This window comes from Boleophthalmus pectinirostris, unplaced genomic scaffold (assembly GCF_026225935.1).
Source record: "Boleophthalmus pectinirostris isolate CB_2022bp ecotype Guang Dong unplaced genomic scaffold, ASM2622593v1 HiC_scaffold_12, whole genome shotgun sequence".
NCBI classification, from domain to species: domain Eukaryota; kingdom Metazoa; phylum Chordata; class Actinopteri; order Gobiiformes; family Gobiidae; genus Boleophthalmus; species Boleophthalmus pectinirostris.
Window position 1 is genome coordinate 16,576,287 of NW_026571018.1, and position 25,589 is coordinate 16,601,875.

General features: G+C 37.7%; 1 protein-coding gene across 1 annotated transcript in view; it reads left to right on the plus strand.

Annotated features, from left to right (window-relative positions):
• Positions 1-25,589, plus strand: part of arhgap32b (Rho GTPase activating protein 32b) — a 79,395-nt gene that overhangs the window by 13,555 nt on the left and 40,251 nt on the right. Inside the window, exons 3-4 of the mRNA XM_055148583.1 lie at positions 3,227-3,321; positions 4,231-4,315. Of these exons, the coding sequence (XP_055004558.1) occupies positions 3,227-3,321; positions 4,231-4,315 (180 nt within the window). The remainder of the gene's footprint in view (positions 1-3,226; positions 3,322-4,230; positions 4,316-25,589) is intronic.

Here is a 25,589-nt window from a genome sequence, read left to right on the forward strand (position 1 = left end):
CTCTGCCATGAAAATCACTAAATTAGACTTAAGAGAAACAGTGGAAAGATGAGTAAATGATTGACAGTACCTATCGACTTATCATTCTATAAGAGACAGTGTTTTTAGCGAAACTGTACATTTAGAATAATCTTTTGGGCAAATCCTGCTTTTTGGTTATTATGTTGGTTTCAGTAGTAACATTTGTATCTACATTTTCTTCAGCAATATATCGCACTTAAAAACATCTATCGTGACAGGCCTTTTACCATGCATCATTCAGTACTGCCCCCTTCCTTCCTTCTTTGGTTGCAGTCTGGCAACTAGCATCAACAGTACGGTAAAAATGAGGCCGTCTCCATGGTAACATGCCGAGCCACCCATGGACGGTGCGTGGTTGGAGCCCAGTGCTCACTTCGATCAGGCAACAGTCAGAGAGGAAGAGGAAGTACAATCTCACCGGGATGATGAATATTGATCAGAGGCGGGGTCTAAACGCTGCGTGTCTGCTCTTCTTTGTTCAATATTTGATAGGAGCTGCACTGGAGCAGCATATGCATTATAGATATCTGCGATGACTCCGATGCCTCTGAGCAACTTGTGCTAGTCCTCACACCAACGCCCTGTTGCTCTGTGGAAGATGGAGAGCATAATCTCATTGATGCCAAACCTGAACATTGCTGCAAACAAATCTTCCTGTACAGGTACAAATAAAGTCACCTGAACCTAAACGGAACTTGGCTTTGGACTCAAATTTGACCAAACATCGCCTTAAGTTTAGATGATCTTTTCATAATTCATGTCTTTATGAGGTGCCCCAGTGGCTTTGAAGGATGGTTATATGCAGAGGACATGTTTCTCTATGGGGTTAATAAAATGTACCTCAACTAAAAACCAATAAAACAGTGACAAGTAATTTAAAGAAGACATTGTACTTGTGTCTCTGTGTAGTTATAATCTATGATACCCATGGATCATTATTTTATCATTTGAACATGTATTCATCTAAAATGACTTAATAAAAGAAACAAGTCCGCTGACTTCCTGCTGTGTCCAAAGAGAGCTGATAAAAGATTACTTAAACATGCACAAATCACTCCAAATACAACTCCAGGACAGGGGAAACAACTATGACATGGCTATAAGCTCTGAAAAGTACATTTTGCTTAATAGGTCTGCTTTAACAAAATCAATACATCACTGTAGATCATGTGCTTAAGAATTGTATGAGCTTCATTCACACTGGTTAATTAAAATGTATTTACCTTTTGACATTCAAGATACAAGAAATGACATCACCTCTATCTGGCCTGCATGTCTCTTTACTCACTTTGCATAATGCAAATTCAACTTAAGAAGAAGGATGATAAACTTTAGAATAACCTTTGAGGAGCCTGGTGTGTTCAGGGTCCACCTCGTCATTCTGATTCACCAGTTTTAAAGCAAGCTGTGAATCTTGTGAGAGGCCCCATAAAGTCTGACCTCATCTGCATAGCTCCTTTCCTGTCAGCGAGAGCCTGTACACAGCAAACTCTCTCCACACTTTTTTATATTTACACCTCATTCCTCACAGCTTAGTTTGCTGATCTTTTCAGCTCTTTCCATGATGCTCACATTTCAAGGTGCTGTATCTGATTTTTATTGACTGAAAAACTGAAGCAGTTCATTTTAAACAATTTGCAGTGAGCCAAATGTATTCACTTCACTTACCTTATGCTTTTCGAGCATCCAAATTAATCACCATGAAGAGAGTACAATCACTCTTCACAACTCTCTGAGACCAGTGTGTAGTCTAGCCTTTGACAGTAATGCTAACCTCCTTCCTGATTATCGGACAATAAAGTATTCTCTAATTGGATGCAGACAGCGGACATGTTTTGCTCAAGTACCTGTAAAAAATCGGTACAGGGCTTTTAAGTACGTATTTTTACAGCATCACCATATTACCACTATATTGCATCCTCTTTTTGATTCCTTTAATGTTTATGGGCCACTTCTGCTTTCAATTTTCAACACAATTTAACCTAAATAAAGCAGGTGAGTCACTTCCAGGAGCAATTCACAACCACTCATTATTAAAGTAGCAAGCTGCATTCCCAGCGGGATGATGGTTAAGATAATATGGACTGTTTGAAACCCAAGTGGTTCTTCCTGCTTCTTTGCCCAGTGGAATACAATATTTAAGATGCTGTAAAACAAATCTAATCAAACAGGGAATTTAGTTGTCTATCTGTATTTAAAAGTTAATGCCCGGAAATCTTTGGTCCTTCTCAGTTCTTTGTCGTTTTCCCTCCTGTAAATGTGAGCTATGTGTATTTGACCTCACTAGCCACAAGCAGCATCAAAGTTTACCACTTTTACAAGGTAGTCATAGTTTTAATCATAGTCATCATCATATAGTTTTATCAGTGGCATAATGTAGTTTCAATATAATATTTTAATGCAGTATGTCATGCTTTAAAATGTGTTATTGTGACAGGCCTAAATTAAAACAATCTGGTGGTATAATGGCAGTTAATTTTATTAGTGTTTATCACAGTCAAACAAAATCTATAACAAACATTTACCTTTTTATTGCGTCCCATCCCTACAATCAAATGATAATAATAATAATAATACATAACATTTGTATAGCTCTTATCATGACTATCAAATACACTTCACACAGTTCAAAACAGACAAAACACCAATGAAAGGAACAGATAAAAAAGAAGACGCTGTTATTTTGAATGAGTACACAAATCCTGCTCGATCTTCCACAGGTCCTTCCTCTGATCCAGCTTGTAAACCACAACATGTTTTATAGGAACAGAAAATGGTCGGATCCAGTTTTTTTCTCAGGTGTAAACATTGCTTTGCTTTGAGCTGTCTGCTTAGGGGGCCACTCATTATACTAGAAGTCAGCACTCCCACTGTTTGTACTGGGCTCATAAAACAGTCAACAAGTTAAACATACACTTGTGCCTCACTGCACCTTGAAAATAATGAAATGCCATTCAGGGCGGCCTCCTCATTTGCACTTTACATCCGCAGATGCTCCCATCTCCTTATGCACCATTTACAAGGTCTTTTAATAGGAATCACTACACAAACAGCTGCAGAATTAACAAACATGACCCGGTGTAAAATAGACGTAAGTCTTAATAGTTTTGCAGTGTTGTTTTCACCGACTTCAATTAAGGAAGTGTCACTGTGGAAGATGTACACTGTAATTGAGAGCACCATTGTTTTGTTTTGTTGGTTTCAGGCGCGGAGTGCAGAGATTCCCGAGCTGCGGTCCGAGCCTCTCATGAGATCTTGCAGCAGCAGTACGGCAAGCATGAAGGTCAAAAATGTCAAAAAGTGAGTACCTGCTGTCCTCTTTGTCATGTTTATCCTGCTATTTATCATTGTTAAAGGCGTATACCTGATTTTGAACCATGAGTCAGGATTTTAGTTTGAGCTAGTGTTTCAAGATTTGATTTTCTTTTACTTTTTTATTTACTTTTTTATGTTACCACCTGGCCTTATTTTGGTTACTTTTGACAACGCTAGATTTAAGTTTTAGGCCCGTCCACTTTGATTTGAATATTGCACCATGACACATACCACAATTGTGTTTGTTCGCATATAGTTAATCTTCTAATCTCCACCTACTGCAAGCTTTTTTGTCACTGCTGATAATGTACCATGGAATCAAATATCTGGGATAGTGTCAAGCAGAACCAGTTTCCCATGATTCTTAGTAACATTGTGCTTGATTGGGCGAAAATCCAAATACTCTTTATTTATATAGTACATTTTATAAACAAGACAGTTTCCAGTGCTGATATAAGATAACCTGATTATCTTTATATGTGCAGATAATAACAAAAAGTATAACAAAAGACATTAAAATCACAAAAAGGGGTGACCCTGTAGCTTCTGTATGAGTTATTGCTAGAGGAAATGCTATGTAAAATTAATGGATTACATGAATGGATTATATGTGACAGCCTCATTATCTTATTTAGCTGCTTTTACCAGATGACTCAAGATGTAATTTAACTTGAGAAGAATAAATTAAAATCAGGTACAGGCCCTTTAACACACAGTTTATGGTCTGTGCATCCTGCCTCAGCTCCTCTCAGTCTATTTCTGTGTCTTCTCTATCCCTCGCTCCCTCTGCTTACACTGCACTCTGCCTCCTCGCCTCGTCATCCTCACTTGGAGGCGTTATCTTGAGCGAACATAAGGTGATAACCAAACTGTGCCTTGTGTCTTATGTTTCAGACTCAATTTTACCAAGGGACACTTTCCCAAACTGGCAGAGTGCGCCCACTTCCACTACGAAAATGTGGACTTTGGCACAATCCAGGTAAAGACCTCTTCTCAGCCCACATCTGCTCACATCCCTGTCACTAGTGCTTTTTGGAAGGTCTGTTTGAAAAATGGGAGACCCTTTATAGCAAGCCTTGGTTCTAACAGTGAGAGGTGCAGTGTGTGAGTTACCGGTAGATACTGGAAAACTCTTAAAGGGGCTCCATGCAGATTTTCTGGTGAAGTCTCCGCTACCTGCTTGTCTCCATGGAGATGAGTTGAATGTGTGGTTTTATTGCTCAAAAATACCTGGAAAAGAATGCATTCTTACTATGAATGAGTCCCCTCTCAGAGCTTTAACTTGGGCAGCTCACATCACTTGCTCGTCTTGATGGGGATTGACAAGTTTAATGCCATACTGTGGATCATTTCAGTAAATGCACGAACATCTAGAGGGAGACAAACAGGTGCTGTGCCCTCCGCCAGAAAAATTAGACCGTGCACCTTTAACTTTATTGTGTATTATTCATCATATAAGCTGTATCACACAAAAAAAAAAAAAATTACATTTGCTGATTTTTACTCTTAAATTTTTTGACACAAAAAACTAGGAGTATGCAAAAATATTGAAATATCAATATATCGTGTTGTTTAATGTGATGATACAGTAGCGATATCGTGGGCTGCTCTGTTGACAGTATTTTTTGGAATAATTTTACTAAATTATTTTGTTACAGTGCTACAGTTTTGTTGCTTGTTTGGAAGAAGGAAACTCGTTCATGCAACACATTTGACATTTTGACTATTTTTTTGATGATTAAAATGGGTGTTTCATATGAACTTTACAGAAGAAGTGGTTTAACAAAGACTTGGTATCACAACCATGATTTAGCCATTATTTTTTATTGAACTGTATTAAATCGATTTGAAATGTATTGTATTGAGTCGTATCGAATCATAAGCTCACTGTATCGAGATATGTATTGTTTCGTGTCTTATGTATCGAGGTATCTGCAATTTTTGAATGATACCCTGCCCTACACACAATGCATGAGATGTTTTGGATTTTGAATATTAATGTCATGCAGATTTGGTAGTCTGTTCCAGGAGATAGGTCTATGCAACATCTTTTATTCAAAATTGTTGTTATACTTACCTGAGGACTCTCTACAAAAGTCATAATTCTAAACATAGTATAATTTTGTTGTCATGATGAAGCTCCCCCTGTCCTTGACCTATAATGAAGTTTTCTAGAAGAGCTTTTCTGTGCGTCACTGTTAAAACTTTGGTGATTTTCCTGAGCTTTATTCTCCACTCTTTTCTTCCTGACTGAAATAGATGTTCTCAGAGACACAAACATGACTTGGGTGACGTCAAACAGGCTCCCTTGTTGATGAAAATGGCTGATGATTAGCATTTGTTTGATAGCGTCCTCTTGGATCTTTCAGCACAGTTACAGTGCAGCCCGATCATTCACGCTTTGAATTAAACAAGCTTTGACACGGCCTTCTTTGAAACTCCGAGATCGAATAAATGTGAAATTACCCCTGTCAGGAAGACGCAGCATAAAAGCCTTTGGAAAGTGTTTTCAAATTGCACCTCCACTTTGAATTTGTCATTATGGGATGAAACCAGCAGGGGTCAGCATGCATCTAGGTTTATTATCATGAGGATACTGGCTTCCTTTGCTCTTATACTTATAGATTATCTAATTATATAACTCAGGTTTCACTTATAAACCCAAATATTGACTCAAGTCATTAGCCTCCCCTATTATGACATCTGCAAAGTGTTATTTCTCATACTTTACAAATAGCAGTGACTTTTTGTTTTGCTTGGATCGCCACTGCTGTCTGGCTTTAGTCTTCATCATGGCCGCCCTGTTTCAAATGAATACAGGCCCAAAGCTTAAACTCACGTCTGCTTTGTGTGTCATGGGATTAATTATTTAGTATTTGTTCCTCGTGTCACTCGGTAGATTTTCGCTCTAATCTTGTGTCAACCTGAACATGTTTACTTGTCTAATTAATTGGATCAGTGCGAATAATGTGATGTGATAGAAGCACTATTGAATTTCAATGGTCTATAAACTCTGCCAGTTGATAATATCTTGTTTGCGATGTAGTTTTGCGTTGTAAAATTTGATTATGTCATAACTTCAGATGGAGAGTAGGGACCTGTATAACTCTGTAGGAGAATCTTGTCATCATTTGTTTGAGATTGGCTCCGCAAATTGTCTTATTCTCATCTTTTTGTCTTAATGCAATTTCAGCTGACAACAACAATATGTTTTGGGTTGAATAATGACACCACTTTCTGAGGCTATTGTAAAAAACATTTCACTTTTGTTTATTCATGTTTACAAGGCTTGGCAATTGATCACACTTTAATTGAGTCATTTATAATCATAATATTCTTGGGTCATTTTGTTTGAGAGGGCTACAGCCAATCCTTCATCAGTAAAAGCATATGGGTTGGAGCGGAGTTCAGATCTTGGATATTTGACTATTGTTTGTGTTAAGGGAACTCTGGAAGTTCTGAGCTTTCACATGAGGCACGACTTTTTCATATACTGAGAAAATGTGTATGGTGTCCTCTATAAAGGCATTGGGAAATGGCAACCCAAATTCACTCGTGGTTGTAGTATCTTTTTTTTTTAAACTGTAAGAGCAGAAGCTACATGCAGTACCTTTTTAAATGGCAATGTTTTAAAGTCATTCTGGAAATTAATATTGAAGCCATTCTTAAATGTTTTCTGTGGAAGACAAAACGAACTAAAAGCAATATAAGAAAAATTTAGATTGTTATTACCCAGCCATAGTTGTAGTGTTATCTCAATACTAAAACTTCAAACTCTATTTCAATTCCTTATTTAGACAAGAGAATTTCATTTTCAACATTAAATCATGATACTTTCGTTTAAAATTGCCATGTGGCTGTATCTATAATCCATCAGCCATCCAAGTATGTTCCACAGTGGTCCATGAGCGTATACTAGTCAAGTTTTGATTTGAGTTTTAGTATTGATTAATATCTGAATTCTGACACTTTTGACAAACCTACCTAAGCTGCTAAATCCTTCTGAAATCACAATAGCAGATATTAAGAGCGAGGTTGTAACTCGGGTTCATCCTGGCACACGGCCTTCAGCTGGAAGCACAGAGACTTATTATTTCATTTCCACTATAAAAAAAACTGCCAGAGGAGAATGTGAGTCAGCACTGAGTTCTGTTATGGAAACATTAGGTCCTCATCGTCACAAAATGCCAAAAAGAAATGTTAAATTGGGCTGTATTTACAAGATTTTTCCTCTTATTTTCTTTCTGCTTCGAAGAGAGTTCCACTTAGAAGCATTCGTGATAGGGACATTTGTCAAAATTATTCAAATTATGTTTTGCACAAGGCCAGCGTGACTCAGCATTTGGGATGGAGGTTAAAATTCATAGGCACGCAGAAATAATGGAGTGTGTTGAACCTTATGATTATTTTGATTTAAACAAAGTACACAGAAATATGCAGGGGTGGAAACTAAGCAATTAAAATACTGTATACTCTACGTTACTGTAACTGTGAGTAGATATTTTGGGCAATTGGTAATTGTAGATTTTTAAAAGAGTATATTGTAATTGATTGAAATCCTAACCTAAAATTCACTGCTCCTCTCTGTACAGATTGCCATTTAAAACAACTTAGTTATGCTTTAAACAGCCAAATAATCAAGTTTTATATAGAGTAGACTGATCTTAAATCCTACTAAATAGCGAAAAAGTAGTAAGTAACTACCTTTTGAGAAGTTTTTTCATTTATACTTTTACTTAAGTGCAAATTTGACAATGATAGTTGAACTTGTAGTTGGGTATGTATTTAGCCATGTAACAGCTTTTTCCTGAGCACAAATCTTCAAAATCACAATTCCCAGACTTTTTTCTCTCTCTTAACAATATTCTAAAAGCTTTTCTTGAATTCAGTTGAAAGTTGTTTCCTTGAATTTTGCCAACAAAGAACATTTTACCTGGAAAGCTAAGATGGATCCTGCTCCTTTTAATTACACTTGCAGGATTAGAATAGGTCTTGTAATGCCAAACTTCATAATTTATTGATTAATGTAACAAGATGAATCATACCTCATATTGGTTTTTAAAGGTGTATTTTGTAACTTTTCTGGTGGAGTGTAGTTTCTACGAGGAGATGTTATTGCTTCATCTGGAATGTTTCATAGTATGGCATTAAACCTTTCTATCTTCATGGAGACCAACCCAGACAAGTTACAGGTTGGATCTGTGGAGAGGCAACCCCACTCACAGTCACAATTCTTGTTTTTTAAATTGTTTTGAGCTAGAAACCCACCTGTAATTGAATAAATGTAAAGCAGAGCTGATTAATGTCATACTGTGGAACATTCCAGGCAGAGAAATGGCATATCCATAGAAACAAGCAGGTGACGGGCTCCCAACCAAAAAGTTACACAATGCACCTTTGAATATCATGCAGTATTTCGGCTTATTTAATATTTTAGCTATGGAAGAAAGGAAAGTCGTGGTGCTATTCAACTGTTTATATCCATGTCAAGTTACTCAACATTTTGGGCCCTTTCATTTGAAAATCCTGTATGACAATAGCTCACAGGGCTGTAATTTAAATTCCCCACACTGCACATGCACGTTTGAAAGGACCCATGGAAAGAATAAGACATAATGATTAGCTGTGCCATCACACACAATCAGCTGTCAGTGCATACTTCTCTTCTGCCTAGAGCCAACCATTTGAATATCGCACTGTCTCTGTAAAGTTTCTGTTTGAGATAACCATACACAGCACACAGCATTGTTTATCACGACACAATAACGCAACTAATTACACAAACTTCTTGTTCAGTTCATAATGAGAAACTATTCTTAGCTCTGCAAACCTGACATCTTCCACACAGTACACCTGATTGCTGCTGTTAATCATTCTGTTATTCACACTAGCATGCTCTCCAGCTCTGCAAACTAATTTAGATATAAACACCGTCAGTCACAAGTTAAGACACACTTTTTCATGTAATGATTTTTTTATAGACAATATTTTCATCTATTCCTGTTTCTTCCTTATATAATGTTCTTATGTGAGTGTTTTAAGTTGCTGGCTGCTTTAAAATTGCCCTTTGTGGATGAAATAATGAAATCTAAATTGAAATTGTAGATTCTCAATGACGGCATCAAAATTACAAATAAACACATTTGGAATATAGTGTACAAAAAGTATGAAATTACTCAAAAAATTGTTTATATGTTTATTTTTAATTCTTAAAAATAGCTCTGATCACATTTTTTCACGCACTTTCCATTCCACTAATGAACCTTGACAAAGCACGCTGTGAAGTGAAAACCATTTCAGGAGATTTCATCATAAAGCTCATTGAGAGAAGGCCAAGGGTTTGCTTTCCTGTCAGTAAAGCAAAGGATGGTATACTTTGAGGAACCTAAAATATAACATAATTTTTTTTCTTTCTAAGCCTACATCTTTCTCCAAATATTTGTCTTTGGTTTGTATCTGTAATGAGTAAAGTAATTAACATAAAGGAAAAAGCATTGAATGAGAAGGTGTGTCCAAACTCTTGACTGTTTTTTTGTACCGTAGTTCAACTTGGTTCAAATATCATAAATGTTCATTCATAGTGCATTCATCAATTTTGTTTTGGATAGGAATTTACAGAATGTTGGAGCCCACCTGTGTGTGCTGACATAATTGTTGCTCTTTCGTAGCTTTCTGCTTTTGGATGTTTTGTAGCTTAATTTATGTTTGTAGTGACAGTAGAGGAGCTGTAAACATGTCAAACTGACTTAGTTTTGAGCAGAAAATGTTTTTAAGCTGAACTTTGTCTGTGCTCCTCTCTCTCCTCTTCAGAAGTGAGGAGGGACACTTAAACTTTGACGTTGTGTATCTTTGATACTAGTCGGCCTGGCATATTTATTCCATCTCTTGAGTATTTTCAGTCTGACAGTTTGAAGCCACTCGTCCTTCGGCCTCTGCTCTGCTTGGTGCCACTTGAACAGTCTCCAGCTTTTCCTATACCAGCTCGATTTCCATGGGCCACTGAATCCATGACAGACCCGCTAGGCCCACGCCACCAATATAACTTTATATTGACTGAACTGCTACTGTAATGCTGTTACTATTGTGATGTCCTTCCTATGGTTTAACTGCATGCAGCCATTTCCCCGTGTTTAGGTACAGGTCTGTTAAAGGTCCTATATTACACAAAATTGACTCTTGTGAGCTTTAAGCCATGTTATAATGTCGTTACCTCCTCAAAAACCTGAGGAGGAAATACCTGAAGTTGTGTTTTTTTTTCATTCACATGTGTTTGAGTAACCTTGTGATATTACTCTGTCTACATCTCCAAAGCCCAAAATGCTCTGTTCCACCTTGTAAAGTCATGATGCGGTAGTTTTCATGTTAACAGATACTTTTTACCTTTTGTTCAGTCAAGATTGGAAATTCCAAGGCTGAAATCATCCAAATTGCTCTTAAAACACAGTGGAGCACTCTCTGTATTACCATGTACCATCACAAAGGTGGAATAGAGTCTAAATATGCAGGGTTCATGTGTTAAACATGTGTGAAGGAAACAAAACATAACTCCAGATATGTTTTTGATGAGGAAACATTAAAACATAGAACGTAAACTTGTCAATGTTCTCTGTAACATTGCACTTGGTTATGTAATAGGCTGGGTTCACATGACATCACAACTATGTAAAATCCCTGTAGTTTAAAGTTGAGCGTGAAGACAGGTCAGACTTCTACGGTGGAATTCACTGTTAAATTGTCAGATTGCAGGTTTGTTGACCTGGTTTATGATTAATATCTCTGTAATTACTCTTCTGTGTCAGTAACATAATTGAACAAAAGCGAAATTATTTTTTACAATAGCTTCACAAAGTGGTGCTATTGTTCAACTCTAAAGGTGTGATTGTGAGCTGAAAGGACTTTAAACCATGAGACTAATATTGCAGTGCATCCAAACAATAATGAATAATAAGGTAACAGTAATAATAATAACAGTAAATCTCTCGTAGAGTTACACTGACCTCTTTGCCCACGATCTGAACTGTAGCTCTGATCTTTCTAAGGCTTTATTAGACTTTAATCTGTGCTTTATTTTACAACCTGACTGTAAAAACTGGAGCTACAAATCACACTCCCTAACATGATCTTGAACAGGCAAAATCACAGGATCCTGAAAATGTGTTGTTTAAATGTATTTTGTGTTTTTCTTGAGTTTTCAGAGTATCTTACAACTTTTTTGACCGTGCCTCTGTGGTCACAACATTAGAAAACACCCAGCACGATGTCACTGCAGATATCAATAAGGTCAAACATACCAAAGTCAAGTTCAGCACCACTTTTGTATAGTGCTATGTCCTTGACCTTATTTAAAGCCTTGTCTTTCAAGCAGCGCAAGCACAGAGTCAAACTGGTTGTATTAAAATGCATCAGGATATGTACCTATCCACACACAATAGTTTTTGTGTGCTAACAGCTGTGCAGGAGTGTCTCTGCTCTGATTCTTGCGACGGCTCTGCACTTTAAAGGCTTGATTGCTGAATTGGAGCAGAGTTTTGCTGCTTCAAATACAACACAAGTAGCCACTCATGTGATGAAGATTGACAGCTCCTCCTCCTTCTTCAAGCAATTGGTGCTCTTCAGATTCTATGTGATGAAGTCATACCTCCAGATGGACGAGGAAGAGGCACTTTTTTCTGTTGATAACTTTGTCTTTTCATAAAATGTGTTTGTGACTACTACACCTTAGAACATGAATCTGCATTTTAACAGTGTTGATTTTAAGTGTAAATATTATTGCCCTGTTGGTAGTTTTCAGAGTCTGACTGTGATTATGTCATACATGTCATACTGTTTCCTATTTATTTTCGTAGAAATATCCAAAAGGAAAATTCACCCCCTCTCTTATTCAATATTATTCCACTACTGTTGTCATCTGAACCCCAGCTATAACGCCCATGAGCAGACGATGACCAGACGAATTTCTATTTCACACACTCCCACTCTTCGATCTCTCTCTTTCTCTCATCACGGCCTTTACGTCCGCCCCGTGAGCTGAGCATCATGACACCATACGCTTCAGCCCCCCACTCCCCCCTCAGCGCACACAATGGACCAGGACAGACGCATGCAGATGAACTCCCCCCGCTCCACCCCTCCCTCCACACATCCCTCCCCTCGATGGGACCTAATCCATCAACTGCTGCATAACACCATGGACACAGCCAGCCAGGCCTCTCACACAAAGCAACCAGCACAAAGCAGTTGATATTATAGACGTTTTCGCCCAATGAACAACGGCAAAGTCGATTGGCTGGGACAGTGAGATCTGTACCCGATTGTGTTACAGATATACTTTATAAGCAGCTCTTGAAGTCAAAATAAGTCAGCTGTGTACTGTCTGAATTCTGATTATTAGCCGTTGTATTGATTGCAGTGGCATCTACATGTTTGTGTTTGGTGGAATGGACACAAAAACAGCCAAATAAGTTTTAAGATCATCTGAAAAAATGCCGAATGGATTCAAACAACACATTTTCAAGAGCCTGTGATCACTGTGAGCCTTCATGGTCCCAGGTGTTTGATTTTCAACACAAAGATGAGAGGGACTAACTGAAAAACTGTTGGCTAATGCTCGCTTGCTTGTGACTGTAATTATATGTGAGAGAGACTTGTTTAACGGCACAAATCATCGCTCCTGTTGTAGCTCCAACTAAGTCAGTTCTTTATGGTCAGATTGTGTTAAAGTTTAAGTCTTATAAAGCCTCAGACAGTGCATGCTTACATTTGGCAAATTGTCTGAGAATAAGGAATTGTGTAGTTAGCATGCTAGTTGTTGCTAGCATTACCTCCAAAAATGCCCATGAAAGTGAAAAATGCATCACAGTGAATATTTAGGATGCTCGGAATGCATAAGGTACGGTAAGTGAGGAAATCTTTGGACCACTTCCCAGCAAAGCAAAGGATGTAGTTATGTTTCCTACATTTTTAAGACCATAAAAATCAGGTACAGCACCTTGAACGTTCCTGTAATTCCATTGTGGACACCGTTGGCTCGATATGAGGTAGAATTCTGTTACATGGACGCTCAGAAAACCTTGCGAGCCAGTGATGATGTAACTGCTTGATTCATTCGCCCTTGTTAAATGAAAACAAAAGACCGGCCAAAGCAAAGAAAAACAACCCACTCCTTTAATTGTGTTACTGTAGACGGCCCTGAAAGATTACTGAGGATCTTGGTTACAAAGCCACATAATTGACCTTTTATGTACATTTTGGGAGATGTGCCGAGGTGGGATCATTTAAATATTGAATTACTATATGTGGCCAAATATAAATGCAAGTTGATGCTTGAAAAGTAAATGTGCTACTATTAAATTAGACCCATCTTTCATTTGGCCTGCTGGCACGAAGACCATGGTTACTTTCTTAATCACAAAAAGCTTATTCTTGGCACTGCACTTTTTAATTTGCCGCAAACTTTGTAAAAATACTTTATTTTGGGGCAATAAACTTGATGAATACTTATGGACTATAGGGCTGCAACTAATGATTTCTTTTTCTCTTTTGGCCCAAAACAAAGCTGCTCTGTTGTTACAAAACACATTTGGATAATGTTTTACCTTATGCTGTTTGTGTTTAAAGGGAATAAAACATTTTTTCAGTCTCTACACTCGCATCACTTAATATCAGTGGACAGGCTGATACTTAAAGCCAGAGTATTGTCATATATTTATTTACAAAGTATGTTTTACTTTTTATTATTGTATATAATTGTTTATTTCTTTTGGACTGTTTTATCATGCCACTGTCTTTTCTATAAAAGGTCTTTTGGCTTGTGTTTTTTTGAGTCTGTATAGTCCAGATAACAATAAGTATTATCAAAACATGATTATGATATTTCAGTAATCAACTAGTGTGTATTATTATTATTCCAATTAATTGTTGCAGCTCTATTTTAAACAATACATTCACAATAAGTAGGGATGTAACAATAACCAAAATATTGTGATATCGTATTGTCAAAAGTCTCACAATAATATCGTGGGCTGTCACAGTATATCGAATTACAATTTTCTTTGCTTAAATGCATGGCTTTATAGAAGCAACAGCTTATAAACACAGGGAACAACCTGTCCCTTGATTCATTTCAATGCAGAGAACATGAAGAAATATGTTTTTTACTTTAATTAATTAACTTTTAATTTAATAAAATTATGACAGTAATAATTCACACCAAAATCTTATCAAGGTATTTTAAAAGCAAAAAAAAGTGTCCCATCTACAATTATATTAACCTCTTTAGAATTTCGCAATAAATATTGTACCATGAGATGCATGTCGTGCTAATGTCGTACTGTGAGATTTGGATATCGTAACTTCCCGAACAATAACATTTTAAAGTACATGGTTGGTCTAATAGTTTAATCTAAATTCCTTATATAGCATCCATATGCTCATTCACTTGAGTACAGTCACTAAAGGTTTTCCTATAGTTTTAAATGTCTGGACTAGACATGGTTGTCGTTTGTCACACGTTTTTTTATTACACTGATTTATGGCCTCCCCTGGTTCTGTGCACATGATAGACTTCCCCCTCCTCTTCCTGCTCACCTGGGGGCTGCTGGGTAAAAGCACACTGTACTTCGTGGGAACATTGTTACTGCAGTGAAGCGCTGAAAGCTGCTTCTCAACACTTACCCTTCTGGCCTCCATAAACACAACTAGGTCACTGAATTCAGAAATGAGATTAGTGAGATTTAGGATACAATACTTACTTACAATAATTACTATATTGACTTCAGTAAATAAATTAATTATAATTGTTGTTTTACTATTACTATTAGTACTACTACTGCAACTACTTTTGTTATTTTCATTCTTTTATGTATTTAGTTCATGTTTTGGGGAAAAAGGGGAAATTTGGACACAAATTAGTTTCCATATTATCTATCATGTTGGCAAAATATCACACTTCAATACTTGTTATGGTGACAGGCCTACCAACAGTACCATCCTAAACTGATGATCCATAGCCCCAGTGTTTGAAATTTTGCCCTTACTATAAAAGGATTCTTTGTTGTTACTTCGAAATCCATTTTAGCTCGTCTTTCCCTGATAAAGCTGCAGTGTGAGGCCCCTCCCACCAAAATGTGTGAACTTGCCTCCACTGTACAGGAAGCAAATCTCAGCCCGTAATGGGATTTGTTTAGTGAACGCGCTCCAAGTCATGATCTCATCCCTTTACAACGATCCGTCTGCACGCCTGAGTCCCAACGCTGCCCTCTCTCCCAGAGATCCATTTTTATAGCGTTGGTAATGATTTTAGAGAACTTCCTCCTTCAGCAAAGCCCTGCAGGCATCCGCGCTCTCCAGGCCCCTCCGGCTCCACAGAAAGACCAAAATACCACTAAGAGCGCCATGTTACGGAAGAGCAACTTAACGCACATTATCGCCCAAGTACTTTTCATTTACTCAAGTGCAGTGTGAGTAGATGCGTGGTATGCCCTTATGCTAACTTAATGTATCACTCAAATGCCTCGCTGGGAGAAAGAACACGGTTGGTTTTAGAATGATAAAAAGTTAGAACTGTAATTGAAGCGATAAACAACAAAATAAAACTAAATATATCTTCTGAATTGGAAAAAGCCCTCAAATTGTTGCATATTACAGGAAGCTGAAACCCATGAATTGGTTCTGATGGGACTTTTAATACTGTATACCAGTGTTTCCCAAAGACTGGGTCACAACCCTCAGGTGGGTCGCAAGAGATTTTTTTTTTTTGGGTCGCTTGTCATCATCTGCATGTAGGTCTGCAATATATAGGGCTACATTTAATGTCCAAATAGGCGACTTATGGATTCTTTTAATTGCTGGTTCACTGACAGTTTTTCATTGTTTAAAACTTGAGTGTTACTAATTGTTCAGAGAGACATGATCACTCAGTCAACAATAAAATATCCTCATTAATGTTCAATAATGGTCACATTCACCTTTATTTTGATTTACTAATAGTGTCTATTGACTTGGGTTGCTGTGGTTTGTGACTTAAAAAATGGGTCCACAGAAAAAAAAATTTGGGAAACACATTACATTTAGCCAGATACATCAGTCGGTTTCACTTCGTGGACCTCGTCTGACCTTGCAGCATTAGAATTCATTCGCTCAACAGTACTGGTACTTGTTTTCTTTTAACCAATTGCTGCTATTTGGTCATCACGTATGTAATGTGGCGCTAACGGGGCTAACTGGTATATTAAGCTTTTTCCAAAGGCAAGGCAAGGCAAGGCAAGTTTACACAAAGTAATTCAAAGTGCTTTACAGAATAAGAAATACATTAAAATCATAATAAAAACAAATCAAAACATAAATAATCATGAAGATTAGAGAAATATATACTCAAATCCCATGGGCAATAACATCTTGCCCCTTGACAAAATTCACCAAACATTCTCTTTGTTCCAACTTTAAATCCTCACTCTTGGGAATTGTTGCCAACCACAGAATATGTGGCTCTTCACTGATAGGCTGGTGCCCAAACTCGCATATCCCAAGTTTTTGTGAACCGTCTAGTGTATTCCAATTCCTGACCAAGTCGCTGGAGAGAAATGAAATTGAGTGGAGGTACAAGGTGGTGCCAGCCTGGCTATACATGAGGACTGTGACTTTGATTGGTCACAATTTTCGATTTTTATGATATTGTTTCATTCAAAGCTTTTAAAAATGATTTGATATTTATACTAATTATCAATATTAATTGCCTGTACAAAAACATTGCACTTTAAAATAAAATAAACTCAAATTTCATGCTCAAGTCTGAACCATATGCTTTGAACAATCGAATAAAAAGACATTGTTTGTTATGAAAAACAGGACTACCATAGCTCATTTTAGGAAGTTTTAAGCTGTGTATATTCCTAAAGCATTCCTGCTATCCTAATTATTAAATGTGGTTAGTTTATAAGAGCTTTACATCTTGGTTTAAGATGAGAACTTTGCTTTATAATTAGATGCACACAGTGGGTCTCACTTTGACCTAAGAGCTGTGCTGGAGCGAGACAAATTTTACTTTTATTACATGAGAAAAAAATCAGGTACAACCCCTTTTTTTAACGAACAAATTCCTGTTTACAATGTCAACCTGGGTCAAACCTTTGCTATGACAACTGCTTAAGAATGGTTGAAATTCCCAGTGTTGGAGCTTTAACCGTGGCCCCTGCTGTAAATATCCTTTGGCCGCTCCGGGAAAGTCGGACCTGTTCCCGGAGAAGGCTGCCTCCGGTGTGACAAGTGTGTGAATGGGGGAACAAGGCACATTGTGGAGCACTTTTCAGTCTTAATAAGCTCAAAAAGGCAGTCCTTTCTCCATTTAGTTGATTTACTGCCCTCCCATTGCACCTGAATGGTCTCCAGTCAGTCCATTATTTGAATTGTAAGCGGTACTAAGCGGAAAAAAGCATTGTCCATATTGTCAAAGCATTTATTCATTCTTCATTTCATATAGGGTTGTCAAAATCAATGCTAAAGCTAGTACAGAAGCTTGGGACTCATATGAACAAATATTGATAAAGAAATAAATAATAAAGAGGACAATATATGATGTTTCTAGAACAGTTTGAGAATGATCTTGTGCTTAAATAGAACTAATATAAGACCACATGGTTGTGTTGGAAAATATCTACAATATACTGAATTGAGACTACACTAGGACTCAACCAGGACTCAAATCATGTCTGAACCAAGACTATACCAGTTTTGAACCAGGACTGAAACATAACTAAACCAGGACTTCACCAGGACTTCACCAGGACTTCACCAGGACTTCGCCAGGACTTCGCCAGGACTTCGCCAGGACTTCGCCAGGACTGAACCAGGACTGAACCAGGACTGAACCAGGACTGAACCAGGACTGAACCAGGACTGAACCAGGACTGAACCAGAACTGAACCAAGACTATTCCAGTTTTGAACCAGAACTGAACCAGAACAGGAGCCAAGTCTACACCAGTACTGAACCAGGACTGAACTGAGACTAAACCAGAACCAAACCAGGACTAAACCAATACCATACCAGGACTGAAACAGGACTGAGCCAGAGCTGAACCAAGACTACAGCAGGACTGAACCAGGACTAAACCAGGACTGAACCAAAATTGAACCAGGACTAAACCGGAACTGAACCAGAACTGAAAGGGTACTAAAACTTGACTGAATTCTACCCATAAATACTGGGGTTTTATGCCTGGTCCTATTTCCTGGACATCTCCTGACCTTCCCTCGTGTGTTGTGATAAATCGGTCTGACCTGTTGTGGCCACAGCCGAGTGCAGAGCTGAATGAACTGGGTCACCATTGGATTACAGTTTCATATTCATAAGCAGAGCACTGGAGAGGACGATTTGATGTTATATTCATCTTGTCTATTCAATGTCATGATCAGAGGTCCCAGCAAACCATAAAAGTCTGTGGAGAGTCTAGACACAATACGACTCTTTAAAAATGTTGATGCTATATTCGAACTTGTCTTAAAGGGGAGACATTATGTAACACAGGCTTTAATGAACTTTTAATGTTATAAAGCTGTTCCCTATTCATTAACTTACTCGAAGTTGATTTTGATTGATTTCTGCATATTTGAGTGGTCATTTATTCTTGCTTTTGAGTCTTGAGTGCTCAGTCATTTTTGTTTTCATCTGCCCCCTATTATTTTAAAAATCTGATTTCAGGTAAAACACGTAGGGTTTAAAAATGTCATGTAGCCATTATTCAATAGTAGAACAGTCAGATCCACTGGCCCACAGGTTCCTGCTCCCACAGATGATGACTATGCTTTTGTGTCCTTCGGCAAGACACTTAAGCCAACTTAATGCCACTGTGTGCGTACAATGGTATGTGAATGTGTGTGAATGTGAGAGTGTTTCTTTGATGTGGTTTGAGTGCCTTGAGGGTAGAATATTGCGCTATATAAAGAGCGATATACCATGTACCGTTAGAACAGAAAGTTGATGAACCTGCTTCTATTATTAAGATGTTTTAGATTAATATTAATTGTGTATAGTTAAATACAAAATACCTGAAAAAAGCATTTGATGTCTTATGTTTAAAATTAGGGATGCACTGATACAGTACTGGTACTGGATATCAGCGCTGTTACTGAAAATTTTGGTTGATATCGCATTTGGGTTGGTCAGATTGGTGTATTAAGATTGACCATCCTGTCAAATCTGCAGAACAAATTTACTTATAGGTACGAATAAAGCAACCTACCCTAACTTAACCTAAAACGTCTACAAAGCTGTTCTGAAGTTATTAAACACAGTTGGATCACTTTTTCTTACCTTTTGCAGTTTGTGTTGAAAGGAAATAAATAATACTTTCAGTCTTTGCCCTATTATTGGTTAATATCAGCAGATACTTAAAGCCAAAGTATCGACACTGGTATCGTAACAGAAAATATGCTAGATCGTGCAGCCCTATTTAAAATGCTGCATAAATAGTAGGTCTTGGCAACTTGTCTTGAATAAATGTGCAGTTGGTCCCACAGTAACAGGAGGAATTGAGTAACTGCAGCAGGTCTCACAGTCCTGTGTTATTGCGGCCCCTCTGCCCTCCCTTGGGTCGTCCGTCAGACTGGCTGTTTGCTTGACTTTCCACCCTCATCGCGAGTCCTTTTTAATACAACTCGTGTGGATGGTTCATGAAGTCATCTCAGCTGATGCAACCTACAGTTTTCTTTCCCTTTTTTCATTTGAGGTATTTGGCTGCAACCTGAGAGCCTTAGCTTCAGAGGAGGAGAGGTTACGAGTTATATTTTTGGGGGTCTGTATTCCTACTTTGCAAATGTGGTAGACAGGGCGGAATAACTCCTCACAGTAATGCATGTTAAAGTGAATCCTGACACTCATTTAGGCAAAAGCATTAGGCTAATTTTGTCTGTGAGAAGAAATGAATACTAATGAGTTGTTTTGATTCTAGTTTTGCAACAAACGCGTAGAGTATCCAAAATGTCAAATTATTTTAACAGGAAAAAAGTACAAAATATAGAGCTGTGCAGTAAGGTTCAGTAACAGACTTAGCTTTGATGAAATAGGTAGAAGACTTCATGGGGAAATAGTTTTGCAGCAAATTCACATGCCTGGATTCACTTAAATACATACCCCATACAAAAATATGCAAACATACCCAGCTAGCACACAAATCTCTTTTATCAGATTGCTCTCAACTAGGGGTGTAACGATATCCAAGTCTCATGATACGATATCGTCACGGTATGAACCTCACTGTACGATATTTATTGCGATATCATGGGAAAGCTCACGATATGGTGGGGAGGTTCACGATTAGGGATGTAAAAATATCCAAATCTCTTGGTATGATATTTTCACGATATACATCTCATGGTACGATATTTATTGCGATATTTTGTGGAGGCTAACAAACTGTCAATATGCTACTTTTTCCTCTTAAAATGCCTTGACAAGACTTAATCCAAAGAACTAAGACTTAAAAGTGCTTAGAACTGTTATTTCTTCTTGTGGTCTTCACTGAAATGGAGCAAAGGATCATGGTCTATGTAGTTCCCTCTGTCTTTTTTTTTTTTTAGCTATTGCTGCACCATAACTCTTAATTTAAGCAAAGACACTTGTAATTCGATATATTGTGATGGTCCACGATATTATTGTGAGAACTTTGACGATACAATATCACGATATTTTGGTTAGGGCTACATCTCTCCTCTCAAAATTTCACTGTACACCAAATGAAAAAATTAGTACTGCCATGTTGCTTAATTATATTTAGGAAACATCCACCAACTCAAAGGTCAATAGATCAAACCTGATAGCTGTAGTTGTGTATTTGGGCAAGGCGCTTTCAACGAATGTGTGTGAGGGATTTGTGGTGGTCAGAGGGACCGATGGTGCAGTTGGACAGCCTCACTTTCGCCTCCTACCCCAGAGCAGCTGTGGCTTGTGGTTACAGTACAGACATATCTTCCCGCTAACTTACTGGACTATGTTTAAATCTGTAAAGTATGATTGTGTAGAAAAAAAATTTGATCTGAATTCTTGTCAGATTTGATGAATTGTGTAGGATTTGTCCTCTGATTTTAGCCTTGTCTGCACATTAGCTCTGCTGTCCCATAAACCACTGCCCGGCCAGACTAAACCTCCACCTAAGAGCACTACCCTTTCACAGCTAAATTACACCCCCTCCCTCCCTTTATTATATTTTCTGTTACCTCCTGCCCTTTTCCTCTGTTCTCCCGCACTCTGTCCATCCCTGCTCTTTGTCCCGGGATCGTACCAAACCAGAGAAGTGGGGGGGTTGCGGGGTGGTGGGGTGGAGGAGGAGAGAGGGGGGAGGGGTGGAACCAGCAGCAGCCTGTCAGACAGTGGAGAGGACGAGAAAAAGGGGGGAGAGAATAGCATGTGGCGCAAAGCAGACGCTAAGGTCGAAAAAGAAAGTGGTCCGCAAAAGAAAGACACTACTTGGATTTTGTCTGGATCATTAAAAGTCCTCATAAACGCAACAAAACCAGGATGCACTTGGGAAAAAACTAAGAAACATGGAAGCTGTCCTACTGAGGAATACTCCAGTCCTGCATTTCTCATCTGCTAATGCTACTGCCTGCTACTGCTGATTCTGTAGTCCTCTCTCTGTGCCATTGGAAGCAGTGTGTACATGAGAGAAAGTGGAGAGCTGACATTTACGTCCAGCGCAGAGATTGTGTCGTGGGTTAGAAGGAAACTGGACTCTGCAAGATGGGATGTTCACTTCACACTTGAGATAGATCCTATGGACAGGTGCTGAGGGGGTTAAGGCGGGGGCAAAGTGGAGCCCATTGCAAAGAGTACGAGCTATAACAAGCAGCCAGACTAATCTTCACTGTGAGTATGAAGTATGTTTATTTCTTAATTTAGTTTATTGAAGTGGGAGAGTGTGCACTAAGCAGTATTTCTAACAGACTTCTTCAGAGTTAGTCAGAATGCTATTTTTCATCAGTAGCCTCTGGACAGATAGTAAAATGGTTATCTAAAAAAATCAACAATAAGAGTTTTGCTACTTTATATGGACTTACATGTACACTGCAGAGCTTGTCTTCCTGCTAGACTTATTTAATTAGTCTGCCATACTGCTAAGGAAATCCCTCCTCAACACAGTGCTTTGTTCAGAGCAACTTAACATCTGTCTACATCTGACTTTTGTACGTTTTGGGAATAACCCTAACTACCACGAACGCGCTTTTGTGTTTCAGTTAAGGATAGTGCTACCAGTGTAAACAAAGGGATCCCAGACCACCCATTCATGTTTAATGTGATTTTGCCAAAAAGAGACACAGATCTAGGATGAGGACACATCAGTTTTTCAGTATTTAACTTCTTTCCTTCGCACTGTCTTCCCATTTTTATTCTAGGTCTCCAATAGAGCTGCACAAAACATCGTAAAAGTATCAAAAGTATCACGCAATAACTGATTTCGCAATGAAATATTTCTCAATAACATCACAGAAATGTAGTGTTTTTAAAATGAAAATGACGTAAGTTAAATAGCATTCATTCAGTGCTGGTTTTGTCTCTGTTAAGTTTTATTTTGACACCAGTGACTTATGTACATTTTTGTTTTCATAACTGATAACATTGTGACTGTTGTTGTCATTTCAGGCTATACAAAAATAAATCAAATCGGAATTTATGATTAATATCACTATACTTTACCAAATCACAATGCAATTTCCTACATTGTGCAATCCTAATCTTCAAAATATTACAGTTTTCTTTGTCTTTTGCTGTGTCCAGTGAAGCAGTATTCATGTAGTGGACACATGATGAGTATAGCATGTTATTGTGCTCGTACTGCGATGGAAAGCCTGTCTGGTATGCCACTAAGTTAAGGGCTACACAGCATGGTTTCTTTATAAGTGGTAATTTGGTGAAAATACAGGCTAAAAACAGAACGCTTGTGTTGTTCTTTCCATAACTGCGAAAATACAGTAGTTCATGTATTTACCTTATGCAGCAGTCTACCATGATAATAGCATGAAGCTGCTATAGCAATAGAGCATGCTGTGCTCCTGGCTCTACTTCTATTGTTCCTTATATAATACCGCTACTTACCACTGCAACTTCCAACAGCTAATCCATATATTTTGACAGCCATAACAAAATTACTGTCACTTTTAATTGCTTTTAAATTATGTCATGAAATATTTCCACGAGGTTTCGAGGTCGGGAGAACTGTTCATAAATAATGCAGTAAGGTTGTAATCCATCACTGCTTTGCTTTAGAGAGTGTCTTCAGTGCTGCTTCACTTTTGCTCCTTTTTCATCATGTGGATTTATTTTCCTTCCTTTCTTGAGTTTCAAACAACTGATTTAGTCGGTCTTCTTATTCATTATATATAAGTTATTGTTTGTAATCAAGTAGCGTTCATCAAGTCAGTGCAATGGAATATGCACAATATATCACAATCAAATTGAAATCTCAGTTCAAGTTGGCATAATAATGAAATCACAAAGGCTGCTATAGTTTAGATAATAGATTGTCCTCTACAAAGAACAAAATGTACTGTTTTTATACAACAGCTTTTTGATTGGAAATTCTTGCACCTGTAGTCTAGACCTTTACAACATGTGAAATGCATTAGATTCTTGCATTGGTTTATTGATATTTTAGATTCCTCCAGGAGTTGTTTACTACATACGCTCAGAATCCTACTTTTTAAACGTATATTGCAAATCTAATCTATGTAGTACTCTGATTTGTGTCAAAATCATGTAGCCCTAAAATACTACATTTTGAAATACTCCCAATATTTGCAAGGACTCTTAAAGCTGAAGAATTTGGACAAACATGTATTATAATGATTTGTCAGAATTATTGTGACTGGTTGACTAACTGGCCAATAATAGTTTTTAGACTATATTCTCTATTTAGAAGCCTTCAGTCACCAAATTTGAACATTTTATTTTGTTTTAAAATTGTAATAAATCACTTGACTAATAAAAATATTTGCTGACTTGATAGTATTTGTGAGTTGTAGCCTTAAAAACATGTCACCACTGCCTCTCCATCAAGGGCATTCAATACATGAGAATGCTGTTAATGGGAACTGAGCGCTTCCATGTACCTCTCTCTGTGACATTGCAGTACTGGATCTTTTAGTGCTCTCCAGTCTCAGGTTTTCAGTAAAAGTACTTCCCTTTGTCCAATTGTACAATGGTCAGGGGAGAAAAGATCTACCCACTTTTCCGCTTCAGCAAGCCATCTGCATTGCCTTTGTCAATACATTTTCGGTGGAAAATGGAAAACTAGTATCAGGTTTGAAGTTTCTTGACAGGTAATTTGGCATTGTGGTGGTTCGGAATTCTCAGATTTCCAAAAGCACCTGCCACCTGTCCCTTTTTCCATCAAGCCGTCTGTTCGTTTTCCGATCTTGTTTTGAAGCAGATGTGAGTTGTGCCAACGTTTTCCAGCTCCATCCGCGTTTCCTCATCTATATTTCATCAACATGTGGGCGGTCAGCAGTGCTCCACTTGGAACTCATGTGTATAATTATCATCTTAAGCTGAGCTATTTATTTTCACTAGCCTCTGTTTAGTTTTGCTCCATGTTACACTTTTCCATAATATAATGGTCTTTCAAGCTGTCAGTCTGTTTCAGTTCTTGTATGAGCAGTGTAAACTAATTATAATAAAAACAGATCATAATGAAGGATTATTTCCATTTTGTATTGAACTCTAAATCTGGGAAATTACACTTTTGAAGTTTTTGTATTTTTTGTACTAGTATATACCACTCAGCCATAATGAACAAAATGCTTTTTCAGTTCAAATACACTTCCAGTATTCCAACACAATAGTTTTTAATTTGAATTTGATTTTTTTTTTTTCATCCTTTGAGATTAATGTTTCTCATTGTCCATCTTTAATCTAAAAATAATCATTTTTACCCTTTTGCTTGTGGAATAGGAAACAAAGTGTAATTTAGTGAAGTCAATATTGTCCAGGTTGTTTTTAGACTTCAGGGGAGAATTTTAGACTATGGGGCGCCACCATAGTCTCATATTAATTGGAAACACTGCACTTCCACTTGCTGTTTTGCTTTTTAAATTATATGACCTTAATGAACAGGGATCTCATTTATAAACCCTGTACAAACAAAATATGACTTTCTATGGTACATTAGTGATCTATAAAAAGATGACATAACGTGCAAATGAGCATGCAAACTCTGAACTTTGTGTCAGAATTTCAGAGATAATGTGAAAAGCGATCAGTGCTGA